Source organism: Tenrec ecaudatus, chromosome 11, assembly GCF_050624435.1.
Source record: "Tenrec ecaudatus isolate mTenEca1 chromosome 11, mTenEca1.hap1, whole genome shotgun sequence".
Lineage (NCBI taxonomy): Eukaryota > Metazoa > Chordata > Mammalia > Afrosoricida > Tenrecidae > Tenrec > Tenrec ecaudatus.
In genome coordinates, this window is record NC_134540.1 from 75,382,502 (window position 1) to 75,402,287 (window position 19,786).

The 19,786-nt window shown below is 48.9% G+C and overlaps 1 protein-coding gene and 1 pseudogene across 50 annotated transcripts in view; one reads left to right on the forward strand and one right to left on the reverse strand.

The window, feature by feature from the left end:
• Window positions 1-19,786, forward strand: part of MAP4K4 (mitogen-activated protein kinase kinase kinase kinase 4) — a 200,881-nt gene that overhangs the window by 71,785 nt on the left and 109,310 nt on the right. For all 50 annotated transcript variants that reach the window (XM_075563270.1, XM_075563272.1, XM_075563273.1 and 47 more), the window contains exon 3: window positions 17,988-18,044. In XM_075563270.1, coding sequence (XP_075419385.1) covers window positions 17,988-18,044 — 57 coding nt within the window. The remainder of the gene's footprint in view (window positions 1-17,987; window positions 18,045-19,786) is intronic.
• LOC142461552 (spermatogenesis-associated protein 6-like) lies at window positions 11,697-13,351 on the reverse strand (annotated as a pseudogene).

Consider the following 19,786-nt stretch of genomic DNA (forward strand, 5'->3'; position numbering starts at 1 on the left):
TCGTAGGTAGGCTTGCTGTGAGTCAGAATCCACTTGACCACAGTTGGGCTTGTTTTATGGGTTTGATTATAATAGCTTTTCATAGTTTCCTCCAGCAGTTTTAACTTTTCAATCTTGCATACTATTGCAGGAAGCCCTGCATGGCTTTCTAGGGCTGTTTTCTGTTACAGTAGAAGAAGCTTAGTTCCTGGGGGCAGCTGACTTATGTCCCTAAGGAACGGCACAGGGGCCTGGCCTTGGGAAAGGGAAACGTTCCCTGTACCCAGAGGGAGGAGCCCCTGTGGCATCAGCCAGCAGATGAGAGGCTTCCGCCTCCCATACAAGGTTTACTGTCTTGGAAACCCACAGGGGCATTGTACCCTGGCTTACAGGATTGTCATGAGCCAGAGTCCCCTTCGTGGTAGTGAGTTTGGAGTTTTTGACCACAGAGGAGGAGGTGAGGGAGAGTTCTGTACCTCAGAAGTGAGTCTTGTTTGGGGTCATATTCAGCTTCTATGTCTGCGTGTACTTCCCTGAAGATTAAGCATCTCGCTAAGCTACCTCCCGAGTGGTCTGTTGGAGCCAGCGAACCTAGGTTGCTGCACGTGCCAGGAAGCCTTCTGATGAAGAAGCGTCTTCTGAGAGGGTTGAAGCTGTACCTCCTAGAGTTGTGGGTGCCCCTATTTGTTCTCAAGTGTTCTGTTCAGATGACCATTTGTCTGGTCAACCCGAGAAGCAGGGAGAGAGTTGGGGTCCTGGTTTGGTCGCCGAACAGTTAGTGTTTTTGTTGGGAGTCTTATGTGGCTTCTGTTCCTTGGGCTTCAGGGTCACACCTGTTTGTTTTACACATCCAGGACAGAACAGCCCCGTTATAGCTTCGGTGTGACCCAGGGTGGCGGTGGTTGGTAGCGGCAGTGTCCATCTTTCCTGGAGGATGTGGGTTTGGTGTGGTGGCTTCGTTTCCCCGCCTTACCCCTCAGGAACCTGAGATTGCAGTTATTGTGTGTGACTGGGAGGAGGGAGTGGCAGGTAGGGCTGAGTTAAAAGATCCAGAGGCTCAGGCCTTACTGCTGGGAATTTTCATCTTGGGCAGGGTCCAGTTAAAATGAACAGAATGAAAAACAACCCAGCAAAGCAACAACAACAATCTCTCTTGGTGACTGATGGTCAGCCAGGGATGAAGAACCACTGCGATAAATGGAGGCTATTTTGGACTTCAGTCAAGAACACTTGGGCCTTGCTTTGCAAGGGCGCAAGCGTGTACCCCGAGTATCTGGGACTGCCGGAGTTGCCAGGAGGGCTCTGTGGGTCTAAGGAGGCAGCCTCCCCGGCCGCAAGCCTTGATTCACCCCGCAGTGACTGACTGATTTTCAAGTTGTGAGGCGCTCCGTCAGTTCTGACTCCCAGCGCTGACCTGGCATACAGCAGGTGAAACGCTGCCCGGCCCTGCACTGCGTTCCTTGCGGAAGCCACAGTGTCCTTCCAACTAACGTTGCGTGTCTTCCTCCTTTTCACTGACGCTACTTTACCGGAGAAACTAGAAATAGGAGTTTAGTAAAATGCAGTCTCCTAACTTTAAATGTTCAATCACACTCCAGTGAAAAGAAAACGGCCCAAACCAAGCAAACAAGCAAGCATACAGAGAGCAACTCCGGTGGGAAATGTCGTGTCCAGCGTTGTCCGTGACTGCAGCAGGGAGAAGAACCTGGCTCGTTGGCTTCTGGCCCTAGAACACACAGGAAGCGCCTGGATAGCATGCCGGGCCAATCCGCCACAGGAGGGGTGCAGCCAGGCAAGTCGATAGGCAGTGGCTAGTCTTAATTCTGTTCTGTTAGTTGATTTTCATTAACATTTTGTAACCTCGCAGCCCAAGAATTGGCTATTAGTATTCAGTGATGTGTGCACCCTCCCAGCATTTCCTGATTGTTGTTGGTGAAAGAGGGAACCATTTGTTTCCAGTACTTTCTACACATCAGGGCTCCAGCCTTAACTTAGGGTATGAGTTTTTCTGGAGAAATGCCCCACGGTGTAGTAGACCCTACTGGAGAGCAGATGTGTATGTAGTCAAGCATAAGGAGAGACTCCTTGAGCCTTTCTTGCCTGCAGCCTCTGGTTCTGCCTCCTCTGGTATTCTCTCTACAATTCAAGCATAAGAGATGATGCTCTTTCCAGGTTTGAGGCCCCTTGGACACGCCCAGGCAGAGGGTCCCTGCTCTTGCAGTGTGTCCTGGACGACGCGTCGGTCACTGAGATGCACTGCAGAGGGGTATCCTGGACGAGTGGCTGTGTCTGCTCTTGTCACGGAGGAGCTTAGCATTGTTGTGCATTGTTGTTCGCTGTTGTTGTTGAGACTCGGAACAGAACGACCATTTTGCCCACAAGTGGCAGACGAGAGCAACACGTACTGACTGGCCGCCCCTTGGTGCTGCCTGGGCGACTTTTTTCTGTGTCGATAATTCTGGGTCATAAGGTTCAAAGTGGTCAGACAAGTCACTCATCAGCATCCAGCAGCTCTCAGCTCCAATGACAGGGTATCTGAGAGGCCTCCTTGGCCACCTCGTGTAATACAAGAGCACCCTCTCCCAGCATGCCCTCGCCTCCTTGCCTGGCTGGGTATTTTTGTTTTGTTTTTAAAGCTTTCAGAAGGCATTCACAACTGCAACCTTTCTTGGTTGAGCCCTCCCTACTGAGAGCACAGACCTCTGCTGTGTATGTACTGACAGCACTCGGACTTCACTGCTGCGTGATGACCCTGGGCCCCAGCCGACTGCCCCGTGGGGCTTCCAAGGCTGCAATCAGTGCTCATGGAAGCAGCAGTCCCGGGGCCGAAGATGAGTTGCATTAGGGAATCTGCTGCACAAGGCCGCTTTGGAGTCCTGGAAAGCCAGGATGGTACTGTGAGGACTAAGGTGCACCTGACCCCAGCCCTGGTGACTGCCATGTTCTCATATGCATGTCAAAGTTGGACATTGAATAAGGAGGCCGAAGAAGAATCGATGCTTTTGAATTGAATACTGAAAGTACCATGGGCCGCTGTCAGGCCAAACAAACCGAGCTGTCCTGGAAGAAGCCTGACCAGAGTGCTCCTTAGAGGCAGGGTGGTGATCCTTCGCCTTACATGCTCTGGGCATGTTGTCAGCAGAGACCAGTTCCTAGAAGGACATTATTTATGTTGGGGAAAGCAGGGCGCCAGTGGAGGAGAGCGAGCCCCTCAAGGAGATGGATTGACACCAGGCTTGCAATGATGGGCTCCGGCCAGAGGAGTAATTGCCCTGCTCTGTGGTGCAGAGGGAGCCAACTCCATGCACCCGAAAACAGGGACTTCACAGAAGCCGACCACCAGCAATAGCGTTCTCTTCCGGAGTGCCCGGTGGGCAGCTCTTAAACCACTGCGCCCCTAGGTCTCCTTGCAGGGTCTCAACCAGTGCCTGGGAACAGAACGTAACACCAGGAGCATCTTACAGTGAGTCGCTCAGGCGCCCGTGCTTCTGGGTAGTCCATGAAGCCTCGTTCAAGTTCATAAACCTACTTACTGCAGTGACAGCAGTTGGCTCCGATCAGAACTTCTTGTTACTTTCAGTGTCATGAGCTTGGTGTGTTTATGGCTCAGGGGGTTTCAATCCAGTGTTCTCTCTGCACGTAGTCTTCTTTTTCTGCTTGACCTTAGCTGATAGCCCTGCAGGTAATTTGCATACTTGGAGTTGCAGGGTTAGAGCGACTTCCTTGGGCAGCAAGATCGTTGATAAACTGTCTCATCAGGGGCTTGATGAAAGATGGCGGCTGAATCGCAAGCTTTGTATCCTGGGGAAGGAAGGAGCAGGGCTGGGTGTCTCACCCACCATTCCCAGTTACATGTGTTGAAAGAGCGAGCTAATTAGGCACTTACATAGATCTGTGCATCTCGTGATCTGTTCTCCACGCTTTACTTGGTCAGCATAGCATGTGGGGCCACCTCTTCGGACCCCCCAAGTAGTTGTGAGATCTTTGTTCTGTGTATCGTTTTCGGAGTCATATCTGTTTATACTGACAGCCCAAGCTTTGCCTAGAGCCCGACTGCAGAGTGGGCAGTGTGTAGGAGATGTGGATGGCCGGGGTGGTAGGTAGGCGGTACTTAGGGGTGATTCATTGGCTGCTGGCACAATGAGGACATCTTGGCAGAGTTCAGGGCACCTTGGTTGCAACACAGTTATGTGCAACATATCTGTGGTTGACGGAAAATTCAAGGTCGGATGAAGAGGTGTTGAAGGAGGAGGCCCTACCAAAACAGTTCCCGGGGAGCGTCCCTCTGCCTACGTGGCATGCAGGTAATTGGCAGGTAAAGGTTGTATGTAGGGGAGCATGCCCTTGACTGTCCACAGATGCTTCCAGTCCATCCGTTTTCACATGGTATCTCCTGCCGGGGGTGGGAGAGGGGGGGCCAGTGGTGTAATTCTTGTCTTCTGTGTGGGAGGACCCAATTTTGATGCCGTTTCTCATGTACTGTGACCACTGGAGGTAGATCTATTGCTGTGATGCTGAACCAGTTGTGGTGGAGCTTCCGGACTATGACTAACTAGGAAGAAAGATCTGGCAGGTTACTTCTGGGAAGCAGGCAGTGGAAAGCCTGCAGGCACAGTGGTCTGATCTCTGTGCCTGGAATTGGCATGATAGGGAGAAGGCAGCTGGCAACAATCATCTGTCCCCCTCAGGCTGTTGTCCCTTGCTGAGCCGGGTGGGAGGAGGTTCTGGAACTCTCTCCTTTGACTTTCACATCATAAGAATAGGAACTGATCCAAATCTGTGATTTGGAAAGTAGAGCTTTGCAGCCAGGCCTATCTATCTGGGCTAGAAGAGGGGTGCGCCCCTCTCCCTGTTGGTCTGTTTTTGTGTGAGAAATGTCTGTACGGTACATGAAAGCATGTGTACAGGTATCAGGTACAATGAGTAATAAAAATGCGTGTTGAAAGGATAAACATGAGAATTCTCTCCTGACCGCCCCACTTCCTTTGTGGGTTGGGAGAGGAAGTTTCTTTATTGGCAGGAAAAAAAGTGGAGACCAGAGCACACATTTCATCCAGTTTGCGCCGTGCCTGTACATTTCCTTATGTCACATTGAGCATCGCTGGACCTTCATCATAGCGAGATCGGGAAAGGTGGGTAGGCCCAGCTTCAGCTGCACCACCTGGTCGGTCTCGCACATACTCAGGTCTTCCCACAGCCTTTCACTCTGCTGCTGCTTCCGAGAATAAGTGTGGACAGACGACTCTTAAGAGAAAAGGTTCAGGAAAACGGAAGATCCCTGCTTCTATTGTAAGGTACTTTATAGTAGATTTTACCAAGATGCTCTGAGAATGGAGGATTCTTTTTCAGATGCTGGCCCAAAAGCTTGCCCCATTTTCTATGGAAATATCTTTTAAGGTGCTTTTTGTTCACACTGTGTTACATTTGGAATGGACACCGCACAGGTTTACATAAAGGGCACTGTAAAAGAGAGCAGTTACACATTCTATCAAAGAGCAATTGTATATTAAGAAAACATCCCAGCCCAATCCAGATCAAGTCCATCAGTCCAATACTACCACAAATATCAATACTAGTCCATAAATTTCTCTTTAGACTCATGCAGCCAGGCAGTGATGCTGAATGCAGGAAGATCACAGGCCAGTGGGTGGAAAGTCTTGTGCATCCAGTGGTGGTAGAAATATCTCAGTGCTGGCGTGGGTCTCTATGCGGCTTCCCCAGCTCCAGGGCTCTGGCTTTATCAGGGTAACTCCATGTGGCTTGTCACCAGGAATACCATGAAGAGTGTGGGTCTGGCCTCCAGTGAGTTATTTATCTCCATAGCGCCTTCAAATGAGGTCATCATGCTGCGACCTGATTGACAGGCAAAACTCCACCCCTTCACTCTTCATAGTCTCAAGTTGACACCAGATTATGTATCTGCCACAGGCGTTGTACGTTGTAAGTTTTAGTTGATAGGGCTAGGCCCACTATCTGTGAGTATGAAGTGATATCATCAGGTAGAATTTCAAAGGGAATCGCAAGGCAGGTCCTCTCTTGAATCGTGGAATTATGGGACTTATGTGGAATATCTTCTGACTGTTCAGCACAGGCGAATGAGAGTTGTGTGCAGACCTTGGAACGCCAGAAGGAAAGCAGTGAACGCGCTGCTGGAGCCCACATGCAGGGAAGGATTATGTTCACCATGCGGTGCCCAAGCCAGCACACCAGCACGAACACCGGAGGCCCCGAAGACAAACTGTCCTTGCGCTTAGCAATCGTCCAGGAGACACAAAGCTGGTTGTAGTTAGGCTGCTTAGGAAGAGTGTAACTATATCCATCTTCAAGGGTACAGGGTTATTTTAGAACCAGCCTCTTGATGTGCTGAGCAAGACGTAAGGAACGGTTTGAAAACCTTAATTGAAGGTTGGGTGATGGCGAGAAGGAAGGGACCCTGGGTGTGCCAGGAACCCAGAATGGAGCCGGAAGCCCTTTCATCACGTAATCTCTTGCCCTTTTGATTTTTGTCCGACACTTTGCATCTTTTGTCCTTAAGTCAGTGAAGTGTTCCATTTGAGTGCACTAGGCATGCGTGGCGTGGATGTGACATAACTATAAACCCAAACCAAACCCTGGTGCACCGTGCGATGGAATGCAGGGAAATGACTTGCAGAGAGGGGCGGTTAGTGATGGAAGGAGATCGGGAACTCATGCATTTTTAGTTTTTGTTCCGAGAAAATGGTTAGTCATTAAAATAGAATTTCTAGAGAAATTAGCCAAATTATTTTATTTAGCCTGCGATGCCTTCTAGCGTGATATATACAGATAGCACGTGGAGGACCCAAGCCTGCTATTTTCTGTCTTCTCACACGCATGCGAAACTGTCCCTCGAATGAGAAAGGACCTAAGAAAAGTGAGTGCATTCGAATTACGGTGCTGGCAGAGCACTGAAAGCGCCACCGATTGCCAAAGGGCAGACGACTCCGCTGTAGCAGAGGTGCAGCCAGAAGGCGCCCTAGCGGCAAGGGTGGAGAAGCGCCGGCATCTTACCTACTTTGGACATGTCAGCAGCGACCAGGCCTTGGGAAGGACCTCATGCTTACGAGTAACGTGGAAGATGCTCCCCGAGACGGATGAGCACAGTGGCTGCAACCATGGGCTCAAACATAAGAGCAGCCGCCGGGCAACGATGGCCCTGCCTTGCTGGCATGGAAGCACAGCACTTTCTGTGAGTCAGAACCACTACCCAGCGGCAGTGAGTGAGCTTTTGAATTCGACGGCAGTGAAACGGTAATTGAAAGAGCTCCATATGCCAGGCGGGACAAGGTTTGGGGGATAAGCAGCCCCAGGCTTATCTGAGGGCCCCCCCCACCCGACCCCCGGCATAGTAACTTGGGTGAGGTTTCAGGAAACGGTCTGCAGGACTGACCTGTTCCGTGGTTTGATGTCTGCACTAGCTCCTCATAAGATGCTTTGGAGGCTGGCGGCACGGTGTGTGTGCGAGAAAACAAGTCTGGTCATCTATTTAGTTTGAACCTGAAACCAGTAGGCATTATTTTGTGACTGAGCTTATAAGTAAGCTAAAAGAACCCAACAGGGCAACCAAAATCCCAGCCTGTGCTGTCTCTTGGCTTGTGTAAGACAAAGGCTTATCTGTCTTCCCCCTCGAAGACATCTCACACTGGAAGGAAACACCCGGGGTAGTTTTAACTCTGAAAGATCTTAACTCGAAGGAGCACCCCTGCTTTTAATGCTTATTTCTCAGACACTAAGCTACTGGCTTATTCCTGCTCCTACGTCTCTGCCACCAGGCGTGCTGTCTGCCCTGCACCACATCCGCTTCAGCGTTACTGTTGGTAGCTAGAGAACCCACTGCAGGCGGTGCTGGTTACTGTCACTCCAGAGGAGCCGAGAACGAGGTGTAGAAAAGGCCAGGTACCTGGCTGAGCCCAGCCGCCTAGTACGTGGTGGAGTTGGGCTTGCAGTCCACAGCGTTTGGTCATGCGCATCCACCATTTACATATCTTGCCCTATGAAGGAAAGGACGAGATAGCACAAGTTGCCAATCTCCTTCTTAGCCTTGATATTGTAGTCCAGATGCTGGCTCAAAGGTGTGCTGTTGGCAACTTTGGAAGGGACACTGGCTTTGTATTACAGCAGTTTCACTGTATCTCTTTATAAGCCAGGTGCCTCCCCCACCCGACCTATTGCTCAGGCAGGTAGCCCCTTTGGAAGGAGCGCCTTATTCCTCAAGCATCTTGGCAGCGTTTCTCTGGTGCATCCTTTCACTCTTCTGCTTAATGCAGAGGTGGCTCCTGCAGCAGCGGTTATTGACTTTCCTGGAACCTAGCCTCCAGGTTGGCTACTCAGTCATCTGTCTCCCCCCAACTGCTTTGGAACACAGATGGAAATACCAGAAGAATGCAGAAGCCCAGGTGACCGGGCGCTTCTCTGTGGCGGAGTCGGAGTAGAACCTCCTGCTGCAGTGTGCTGTTCCCCGAGGCTGTCACTTCATTGCAAGGACAGGAGCGTAATTGATGCTCGTAATTATTTTCCTGAACCATTAAGAAGAGCGTCTGCAATACACTCAAGATTTCAGAGTTTATAAGGATTTTATCCAAATTAGTCCCTCCAAAAATGTGGCATGTAAATTATTTTCCTTCTGCAACTTCGTCTGTGCCTTTACTTGGGACATGGGGCGGGGCGGTGTTGCATTGCTGTCTGTCTGTGCGCTCCATTCTTGGAATGGAGCCCTGCTGGCATAGCGGTTACATGTTGCGCTGCTCCCTGCAAGGCTAGCAGTGTGAAGCCACCAGCCGCTGCTCAGGAGAAAGGCGGGAAGGAGTCTTGGAAACTCCCAGGAGCGTTCCAGTCACCGGCCTGTAGGTCCACTGAGTCTGCGTCGACCTGATGGCACTGCGTTTGTTTTGTGCTTTGGTTGGACCGTTAATGTCAGTTCAAAGCCACCAGCCTCCTCCAAGGGAGAACGGCCAGTCTGTCAGGTCCCATAAAGATCTACAGACTCTCAGAGACGACCTACGTAAGGTTTCAGTTCATGGCCGTGTTCAGTGGGGTTTTCTCCTTTAAGTTTTTTTTCTTGTGAGTTAGGTGAAAGTTTAGGGAAGAGACCATCAGTTTTACACTCAACAATTGACATTTTCTTTCAACTCTTCCACTTAAATCCCCTCGAGGCACCATCGCGGATCCCACTTCCTCCCTCTCTATTTCCTCACGCCATTCTTGCTTCTCTTCTGACCCCGTCTTTGGATAAATGCCCTTTTGATCGTAAATGGGTGATTATTTTTAACATGGGGTGAGTTCAGTTCCAGACTTGAGGGGTGAGACTAAGGGCCATGATCTTTGGGGTGGTCCCAGTAATCTGCATCTGACCAACAAGTCCGTTTCTCATAATTTTAAGTCCCTCTCTCTTTCGAGGATTTGCAGTGTGATCCTTTCGGAAGCAGTTGGTTGGAGTAGCCAGGCACCTTCGAGTTCATTTGGTCTCTGGGTTGCGGAGACTAATGCTTGAGTGGTCCATTAATTAGCCATTGGACTAATTGTGTCTTTGGATTTTCATCACTCTTCTTTCTGGAAGGGCAGAGACCAATAGTTGCGCCGACGATGCCTGTTGACCTGCATGTTAAGACCTCAGTAGCTACTTAACAAAAAAGTACGGTGTAAAGCATTGTCTTTGTGAACTATGTTATTCCACTTGACGCTGGTCCCCCGGAAGACTATGGTCCTGAGACTCTAGACCCAGGGACTCCTTCCCTCAAGGAGTTTGGTTTTGCCTAGGAGTTTTTATAATTTGCCCTTTATAGAGGCATGCTTACCTTAAAAAATAAAACAAAAACAAAGATCCAAATTCATTGCTGTTGAGTACATCCCAACTCATGGTGACTTCGTAGGAGCAAGTAGAACCTGCCTCTGTGGGTCTGGAGACTGTAACTCTTCATGGGAATAGAAAAAACCTATCTTTCCCTCCATGGAGTGGCTGGTGATTCAAACTGCCCACCTTACTCTTAAACGCCCGATGCGTAACCCACTATTTCGGGTAAGAATGCAGACCTAAAGAAGGCACGATTCTCTGCCGAAGCCTTTAATTTTGAACTCGTTCAGGACCAGAAGCACTTTCTTCTTATTAAATTGCAGGTCTCGCCTAATCTCATAACACGTAGTCCTGCATTCTCCGCCTTCCTCATCTACATGGGGCTCAGAGGTGGCACAAGCCGCAGCCTTGTATGACCCCGTCGAGTCCATTGACTAGACAGCCAACAACAGCAATGTGTACTAGACAAGAGGCCGTGGCAGGAGAGAGAAGTGGAGAAATTGACTCTCATAAGTTCTAAAATAGTCACAAAGGTAAAATGTGCAAAGAATGGGAGCCTGCTAATCTCAAGTTTGGCTTGAGGCTTGGAGCAATGCAGTGCGAAGAGCCGCCCGCATTTGTGAAGTCAGGTTGCTGTTCTTCCAGCTCCGTTGTAAGGAGAGAGCTTAGGAAACGGAGCTGTTTGTGCGCCTCCCTTTCAGGTTAGTTATGCGTAGTGATATGAGGTGGTTTTCCAGCTGCTCGCTGGGTGCTGTGCATCGGAATTTTGGATTTTACAGACACTTCCTGGAAAAGAGCACTTGTGGACGAGGCTGTGGTTTCTGGGTTAACAATGCAGAACCGGTGTCACTGCTCTTTGCTCCGAGGATGGGGTCATGTGGGACATGAGACAGAGTGGTCAGTGGATTGCCCACTGCTGATCTCACACCAGCCCCACCGTCCAGTCCTGTGGAGGTCCATAGTTGCTATTATAAATGAGGACGAGGGGAGGGGCTGGTGAAGAATGGATCGAAAGTTGTAAGTTCAACTCTGGGTGATGTGGGTGAAAGATCCCGGGGGAAGAATGGATACCCCGAGCTTGGCGTGACTACTTGGTGGCATGTCGTTACCGCTCTCTAGGCCGTACTCTCTCATCTGTAAAAGCAGCTGTTTGGTTTCACGGGGCTGGCCTACCCTTGGAGCTCCGCAGCATTTCAATGGGAGTTTTGTGTTTTGATGAGAAACTTAAACCGACATTTATTGTAACTCGTATGACTGTAACCATCGCACATCAAGGCGCCCGTGCAGACAGGGCGTGTGTATATAGTTGTAGGACCATGTAATCAGAAAGGGACACCAGGGGAACTCAAGCTGGGGCCTTTCCTTTCAAGCGTAGGGAGTTGATTCCCAAACCGAAGAGTGTGTGAGAGTCCCACAAGAGAGACGAGCTAAAGGAGGCGTGTGTCCCTGTGCCCTGTGTATGGGACTCTCATGTTTGGGTCTAGGGAGAGCCTGCAAGTCAGCCCGTCATGGGTGCAAATGAGTAACTTTGTTCTGATCACATCACATGTTTTCATTGAGGAGTTGACATGACATTCATAGTTTATCGTGGGTGACCTCAGAAGTTCTCTGGCGTATGAGAAACAGAATTACAGGCCTTGTTGTATAAATTCCTGTAGATCTTGTATATATCCCCATATATATCTTGATATCCCCATATATATCTTGGATATGCCCATATATTCCTGTGTATCTTCTATATAGCCATGCAGTATATATCCCTACTGTTCTCAAAGATGGGTCAGTGGGGTTTTCCTTTGTAAGAGGTTGCTTTGTTGGACCAATATTTCCCATCATGCAAGTGGGCAGCGCCATGTGACCACGGGAAGGAGCTATAATTGGGGTCTCTATCACCGGCAGAGGCCTCTTTTCAGTTCCAGTTCCTCTTCTTCCTTTGGGTCTCGTTCATCCCGGTCATGGATCTCATCACAGTTTGCAGGTGAACACCAATCAGAATGGAATCTTTCTCTGAGAGAAGCGCGATTGAACACAGGCCTTGGAGGCTGCTTAGGCATTGTTGAGGGTGCTGAGTGGATCTTGATGTTCAGCTTTGCAATCTGCCATGCGGTTTTTCAACTGGAGCCAAGTGGTAAAAAATGTATCCCGAGTGCGGCACTTCCTTGAACTTATGAGACATTCCCCCATCACTGAGGCTGTAGAACATTCCATCTTTGGAGAAATTCCTCTAAGGCCAGAAATCCTCCGCATGGTAACCTGCCGGTTTGAATCATGGTATCCAGGAATTTGGTTTGGACCCGGGAACATGAAATCGCTTGTATTTTCATGATATGTAGACAGTGTTTCACCAACTGCTGGAACAAGCTATGTCAACTCAAACACTGCTGTGTCGTATTCAAGCCATGCTACCACATCTCCAGGGTCTACTGCTTTTCAAACTCCATTCTGCCATTGAAGACCAGTGGAAAAGTGGGTGGAACACATTTTGTCTGTCTGTATTGGCCAAATCCACAGATGCTAGGACAGATGGCCTCCTGGTCTTGCAGCACCATTCCTGGACACGTTACTGAGATTCCCGGGCGGGGTGGGCTGAGTAACTTGTGTCACTGAATTTGACTTGCTTACTAGAAAAGTTTACCACCGCATTCCACAAATGCCTCCTTCCAGCCGACAAATAGCTTTAAACCAACAAATCCTGCTAGCCACGACAAAGCTTCCAAATTGGATGGAAGACTGATGCAGGTTTATTTCCCCTTCTGTGGAGGAATACACAGGTCACACCATGATGAAATAGCACTCTTGTCCTTACCTGTCTGGAGAGGTGACGGGGTTTTGCTCCTTGGCTGTCAGTCAGAGGTGAATCATTGCATTCTTCCTTTTTCCTCCTGACCTGTTGCTACCTGTACATCTCTCCACTCTGTGGGCTTTGGTGAGGATTCTGTGCAGCTTGTAACTCGAGGGACCCACATCTTGTTCTTTGCTGATAATCTTAGGCCATCAAAGCCGTCCTCGACCAGGGGTCCACACCAGGCCCTCCTAGTCACGTTGCTGTCATTCCTTTTGGAGCGGTTCCACACTGTCCGTAGGTAACTAAGTGCTTCTTGCTATAGAGTGCAATGCGTTTGGTATTGCCCTTCTGGGCTTTTTAAACCCAAGCCCCCACTTTGACTCCCCAAAATCAAGTTTCTCGAAGGCAGCTTGCTGTCTGTCTGCTGCAGCTTGGGCATCACCTGGCCACTGGTCAGCTGGCGTCATTCTCAGTGTACTGAGATTGCATTGATGAAGTACGTGCAAGGTCCCAGCTGGAGCAAACACAGGGTATGTATACCGTTGGTGGCCGCCCCGGGACCGCGGGCAGCTCATCTCCAGGGCAGGAAGGAGGAGGACTGAGCCGCATCTGGTTGAGTTTCTTTCTTTTCCAGCAATTTGAAGGCACGTGCCCCTAAAAAGTGTGTTCCCGACTTAAATTCAGCAGGAAGGAGTATTTAGCTCTCCCGATACTTACTGTGAGACGATTGATGGTGAGCAGCTCTGAGCACCATCAAACGGACCTTCGAGGAGCGCCATAGCATCGTCATTGTAACCCTTGGGTGCGGATGTGAGCTAAGTCTTTGGTTGAGTCCTTCCTAATGCTGTGTAGGAGAGCAGAGGCCAGGGATTGAAAGTCATCGTTCATTATTGGCCGCTGTGCTGCCCTAGCTGGTGACCGTCATTTAATGTACTCACACGCCTTGGAATGCCGTACCTGCCAGTTTCTAGGCACATTGGCCTCATGGAACATTTGAGGTTGTTTCTATTGGGAAGACCACTGTCAGGTGTAAGGAACAGATCCAGATGTGATTCTTAGCTAGCTCGAGCCTCGGTCTCCCCATCTATAACATGGGAATCAGGAGTCATGGCTGGGTCAGGTAAGGGTAAATGCGAGTGCCCGCACTCTGGTGCCACAAGGGCTGTGCCTGCGTGGTCGAGGGCGGGAGTGCGCACGCCCGGCGCCATCAGGGGAGAAAGCTGATGTTCCTCAATTGGGTGTTGACTGTCCTTCCACAGTGTCCTAACTTCACAGAATTGTCCCCTCTAGTCGCTTTGGTTCTTTGTCAGGGTGGTAGAGTATAAAAAAAAGCTATGATTTTGTAAGGGAAGGTGAGATTTAACTAGAAAGCGCCCTGAACAGAAGAGATGCTGTTGATTAGCGTCCCACTTGCTGGCTTCAAGGTGTCATTTCACAGCAAGGCTTTGGCAGTGACCGTGGAAGGGGCGGTGGTAGGGGTGTGGCAGCTTCTTCTGATCAGGCTGTTGACATTGCCAGGCGGATTGGGCTTTCTCTTTCTGTCTTGGATTCATTCCCACCCCTTCCCACATGCGTCTTGCTCTAAAAAGGAGGTCACCAGATTTACCTCTCCAGGAGCACAGTTGAATCAAGTGTGTTTGAGATCTAGGTAAAGATAAGAGTTTAATTACCTAGTGCTTAGTGACAGTAGGGACATTCAAGAGATAGGGGCATTTCAGTTGTTGCTTTCCCCCCTCCTGGGATTAAAAGCTTCCCGAGTGCTCCTTTCTGCCACAAACTCCTCTCCGGGTTTGGGACAGACAGGCTGCCACAGTGCCCTACATTTAAAACTCTGTGGCTGGATTTTTCTTGGAACATAGAATTTAGTTGCAAACATATTGCATATTTGTAACTGCAAGGCCACAATTTTGACTGGAGTTGAAAAGTAGGGCATTTTCCTCAATGTGAACTCTGACAGAAATAGTTTCCAGCACCCCCCCCCTTCCCCCCCTGCCTGTTCAAATGTATTTTTTACCCTTTCAAGGCTCGGATGAATTGGACATCACAAAGCCTACCCTGCTGAAGGCAGTGATTCTGACCAGTGAAAAGGTGCTGCCCTTTCACTTTTTCTCCCTGAATATAGCGATTGGGATTAAAAAAAGTTTTTTTAAAAAATTTTGCTGTGTTTTGAGATCGTGGAGGAAAAATAATTTAAGCTCTTTAAAAATGAAACATCCCAATAACAGAAAGGCGACATGTTGGCAGTACTGGTGGGGGTCCATCCTTTGCCTACGTTGGCTAGAATAATCGAGGAACATGGATTCCGCGGCCATTGTAGCTCCTGCGGAGACCGGAATGATCCGCAGTCAGGGCTCCTCATCTGCAGAATAGGGTAACCCCCAACTTTTGTTGCCTTGCAGGGTATTTCTGACGCTCGTTGGGAAAATGTAGATGTGTGTACCACAGGCGCTATGCAGGTAACATGCACCCAGATGCAGGCGCCCTGGTGGTGCCGTGGAACACGCCTGGCATCCTGAACCACAAGGCCAGCCATTCACCCCACCACGTGCTCCTCAGGAGAAAGTTCAGGCTGTCTGTTTCCATCAGGACATAAACTCCTGGAAACCCAAAGGGGCAGCTCGGCTTGGGAAGAGAGGGTGACGTTCATGAGTGGGCACTGGAGGAGGTGCATTTAATACCAACCGAGTCAAGGTTTAAAACATTTTAAATTTAAATATATGAATAAAAGGGAACGAACGAACCCATAAATGAAGTTAGAATCTCTATCACTATTTTTCCATGTATAGGCTTAGCCACAGCTTGCCAAATCTGGAGTTAGGTGAAGGAAAGTAGTTGATGGAGATGCAGAATGTATGTAAATTTTTATTGTGAATTAGGTAAAGGTTTACAGCACAGACTGTCAGCGTCCCACTCAATTTCTACGCATTGTGTTTCAAGTCATCCTTGCACCCCCTCCCATGTGTACAATTGTGCACCCCACTTCTTCCCTGCTTTCACTGTTCCATTCCGCCTCCTCCTCCTCCCCTCATAACTCCCTGTCCTTACTTAGGTTGATGCTACCTTGAGTTGTTTGTTTGTTTTTACCCAGATGATTTTGATGAGTTAGGTGGGGCTTACATTTCAGACCATCAACTAACTGGTTTCAACAGTTCAAAGCACTCATCAACCCCTTTCTGTTCCATTCCCGTCCCCCCGTTTCTCTTCCCCTTCTACATATCTCCACCCCTCCCAAAGGGAGTGAGCAGACTGCAGGAATGTCGAACCAGTGGATGTCAAGTCAGTTCCATGTGTCACCGTACGTCTGTCTGTGCCCCAGGAGTTTCCAGTAGCTGCTTTTTGCCCCTGGCTTCCCCCCCCACCCCAAACGTGTTTCTGAGAAGATACAAACCTCCAAATGTTTGTTAGTAGGTGGGTGTCTCGTTTCCATCACCCAGGGGACCATAAGAATTGTTACCCCCCAAATCAAACCAGTTGCCACTGAGCTGACTTTAATCCTCAGTGAGCCAGTGTAAGGTGTCCAAGCCTGTCAGTCTTCCCAGGAGTAGACAGCCTCTTTTGTGAAGGTTAGAACAGGACACTGAGCACCTGTGTCTGTGTCTCGAGTCCCTAGCACAGTGCGATCGGTGTACGATTGTGTGCGCTTCCCCTCCACTTCTCGGAAAGCAGAGATGCCAGCAGAGGCTGATGGGCTCCCTCGGGGACTGGGGTGCCAGGCTCAGCTTGTGCAGTCCCCCAGAGGGAGGAGCCAGGTAGTTATTCTTTGTTGGATAGTGTGGAGAAAATCACAAAAGTTTACCCCTTTCATGACTCTAGCAGGTTTTGGTACACGATTATAGGCATATTGGAATTCAGGGTACTTAGTTCAGACTTTCGTTTCCCTCCCCTGGGTATTTTGCCGGTCATATTGGTTACTTGACCTCAGCAATGGTCCATCTCAACAAATAACTTTTTTCTATTTCTTTCGTTTCAAATGTAAAAACTTGGTTTAAAAAAAAGGTCAGAGAATTAGGGCTGTACATAACTTAACACACACATCCGCCGCCCCCCCCCCCCCCACCTTTCCCAAATCATGGTCTGCCTTTCATATTGGCCATGTCTTTTTAAAATTTAGAAATGAGCCTAAATTGAGGGGAGGCAGTTGGAAGCAAAATTAGGGAGATGAGCAGGGGTCCGCGTGGAACTCTGGGGAGGCCTAGAAGCTGGCCTGCATCCCCACCATCACCACAAATGGTAGAGAAGAAATAGCGATACAGTGCCCTTTCCAGGGTGTTCTTTGTTGTAATGGGAATTCTTATACTGGATTTCTAGGGGAAAGAAATGGATAGTTTTCTGTAAGTTTGAAGCTTTAAAATCCTTGATCTTTTCTCAGAAGAGTGTTAGAGAGGTAGATTCCTGGGAAATACAAGAACATTCTTTGTATTCTGTGTAGGCTGGAGAAGAACCATTTTCCACAAGCTTGCAAGTATATGGTGCCCGGTGGCTGCTTGTTCGTGGTGTGAGACATGACCATCAGGTGTTACAAAGATACAGCGCGAGGCTTACAGTTGTTAAATCCACCACTTCTCATGTGGATGATATAAGACACCAAATTTGTTCAAAATAACGAGTGGTATAAATGGATTGAAACTTCGGTCCTTAGGTCCGGCACCATCATGTAGCTGTTAACCTCTTCCCCTTCCCTGCCCATTTTCTCGAAATAATTATCCTCGAGTCTCTCGACATTAAAACGGCCAGAAAGCTTCAGAGAAGCATCTCTAAATCTTGTAGTCAAGTCATGGATGATAGAAGTACCCCAGGGGGACAACTATTATTAGCCATTTTTGACAATGAGAACAAGTATCCAAGAGATTTTGGGTGAGGAGGTGCCCGGTTCTTGGCCCCCGTCCCCTGGTCCTGGTAGTGTGTTAAAAATGAAAAGATATGGTGGTCAGTGTGATCTAGTCAATACAACATTTAAGTTGCTCGGATGGAGAGATGATGTAGAACTTAAAGCCGTGAACAAGAGGGAGTTTGTGCTTTTAACCAACTCGTTTGTTCTGATAACTGACTTGCTTATGAAATGTGGTGCCTGCTGTTCTGATGGAGAGCAAGGGACTATTTCGTCACCACTGTGTATTAAAACAGAAGCCGTGATGGTGTTGCCATTACAAGTGGGGCCTTTAACGGCAAGGTCAGCAGTTCAGATCCACCAGCCACTCCTCAGGAGACACACGAGGCTGTCTGCCACCACCAAGAGCGACTACAGTCTCTGACACCCACAGGCGCACTTCTGCCCTCTCCTGCCGAGAGGGTCGCCGTGAGTCAGAGTGGGCTAGATGGCAGTGAGTGAGAGTAATTGTGAAAAGTATACAAGGTACAGGACGATTGTGTGAAACCCGGGTGCCAATTCATTCTTCTCCTCACTCTGTTTTTCAGGGTCGACATGTTAAAACCGGACAGCTGGCGGCCATCAAAGTTATGGATGTTACTGAGGTAAGCTTGAATCACAAGTGTTTACTGTTGGGTAAAATAAGGCTCATCCCCCCACTCCCCATCCCCACTCGCCCCATAAGAGTATTGTTCTGTTTGGAGAAGCTGATTAGAAGCAAATTGCCCTCCTGTGATACCGTAGTTCGTAAGGTCCAATAGACTAGTTGACTTAAATTATTGGCAGATGGTCCTCCAGTAACTAAGAATCGGTAGCTTTTCCTTTCAAAAGCCACATCTGAATGATGTCATCCTTGGCAACCTAATGGGCCCTAATTGGAAACATCTTCTCTAATGGCAAGGAAAGAGCTGAGGAGGGCTCGGGAAGGTCACGTGAATAGGGAGGTTGAAGGGGCTGGGCTGGAGGCAGGGAAGCATCTCCAGGGTATTAGGCCACATTTGTGCTCTTTCTTTTATTTTTAACACGGGGAAAGAAAACAGATCCAGTGAAGTTCCCAGAGGTTTGAAAACAGAAACATCTGCTGGAATGCTGAGCAGATTGTTGGCCACATTTAATAGCAAAAAATAGTTCTTGAAATGGTCACATGGGGATTTACTGTGCAGCTTTTAGATGAGAAAGAGGAGAAATTAACCCAGACAAAAAAGTGCTAGCATGGGTGTGTGTGTGCATGCATGCATGAGTCCATATTTATTTTTACATAGCCGTAGGTTACAACGAACCAAATCCATCTCATTTTTTAAATCAGATATACCTTTAGATCATTTTATTTGGGGCTCGTACAACTCTTATCACGATCCATATGTCTGTCCATTGTGTCAAGCACATTTGTACATTTGTTATCTCCATCTCATTTCAAATTATTTTTATCTGGAATTTTGCTTTGTCATCTCACAATGGCCTCTAACTTGCCTAATGATCCCCAAAGGGTTCCCGTCCGCATCTCACAGATTGTAGAAACAGCTGTCTTTGACAGCAAGCCACGGTCCTGAAGGCTGCAGTCCACCGTGGGAGGTAGCGCTTCAACTGCCCTCAGGGGTCTGTTGAGTGGAGAGAGCCAGGTTTCGTCCTCTGCCTTGCTCTCTCCTAACCCAGCCAGCTCTGGTCACAAGCATCCATTGCCGGCTTCGTACTCGTTCGTGAGAATTGGAAAACAGTGGCGTCACCAGACTGCAGGACAACAGAGAGGTTCAGACCAATGTTTGAAGACGAACCATTTTATGGGTTCACTGCTCTTTTCCCTCCGTCAGACAGGGTGCTGGAGACCATCTAGTGAGAAAGTTCCATCGTTTGGTTGCATGGCCAGAAGATCCTCACAACATACATTGGCTATGAACCGCTCTTTCGCATCCTAGTGATCCTATCTTGGTGTGCAACCCCATGTACAATTAGATGCTTTCAGCTAAACCTTCATGTAAAGATTATTTAAGAGAATCGTGAGGGAGCAGGAAAATTTCAATTCATTGTCATGTGTTACCCCAATTTATTATCATTTCAATAAAAGAGCAGTTTAGTTAGGTGTAAAGCGTTGTCGCAGTTAATGGCATGGCCGACATTGCCAGCCAGTGTGCAGGCCCGCTGCTGTGCGTGTTGCGGGCCCTGTGGACAACTGCTGTGCTGGAGCCTGCGCGCTTGCCCCGCATAGAAAGATGCTTCCCGATGTGTTTACTGTCAGACTTGGCGTGGGATTGTTTTGGGCTTTTGGGAGTTGCACGAAGCATTTGAAAGTCCTGAGAATTCCTTCTCTCTCCTCGTGGTGTCCTGCCACTTATGTGGCCCTCACGGCGGG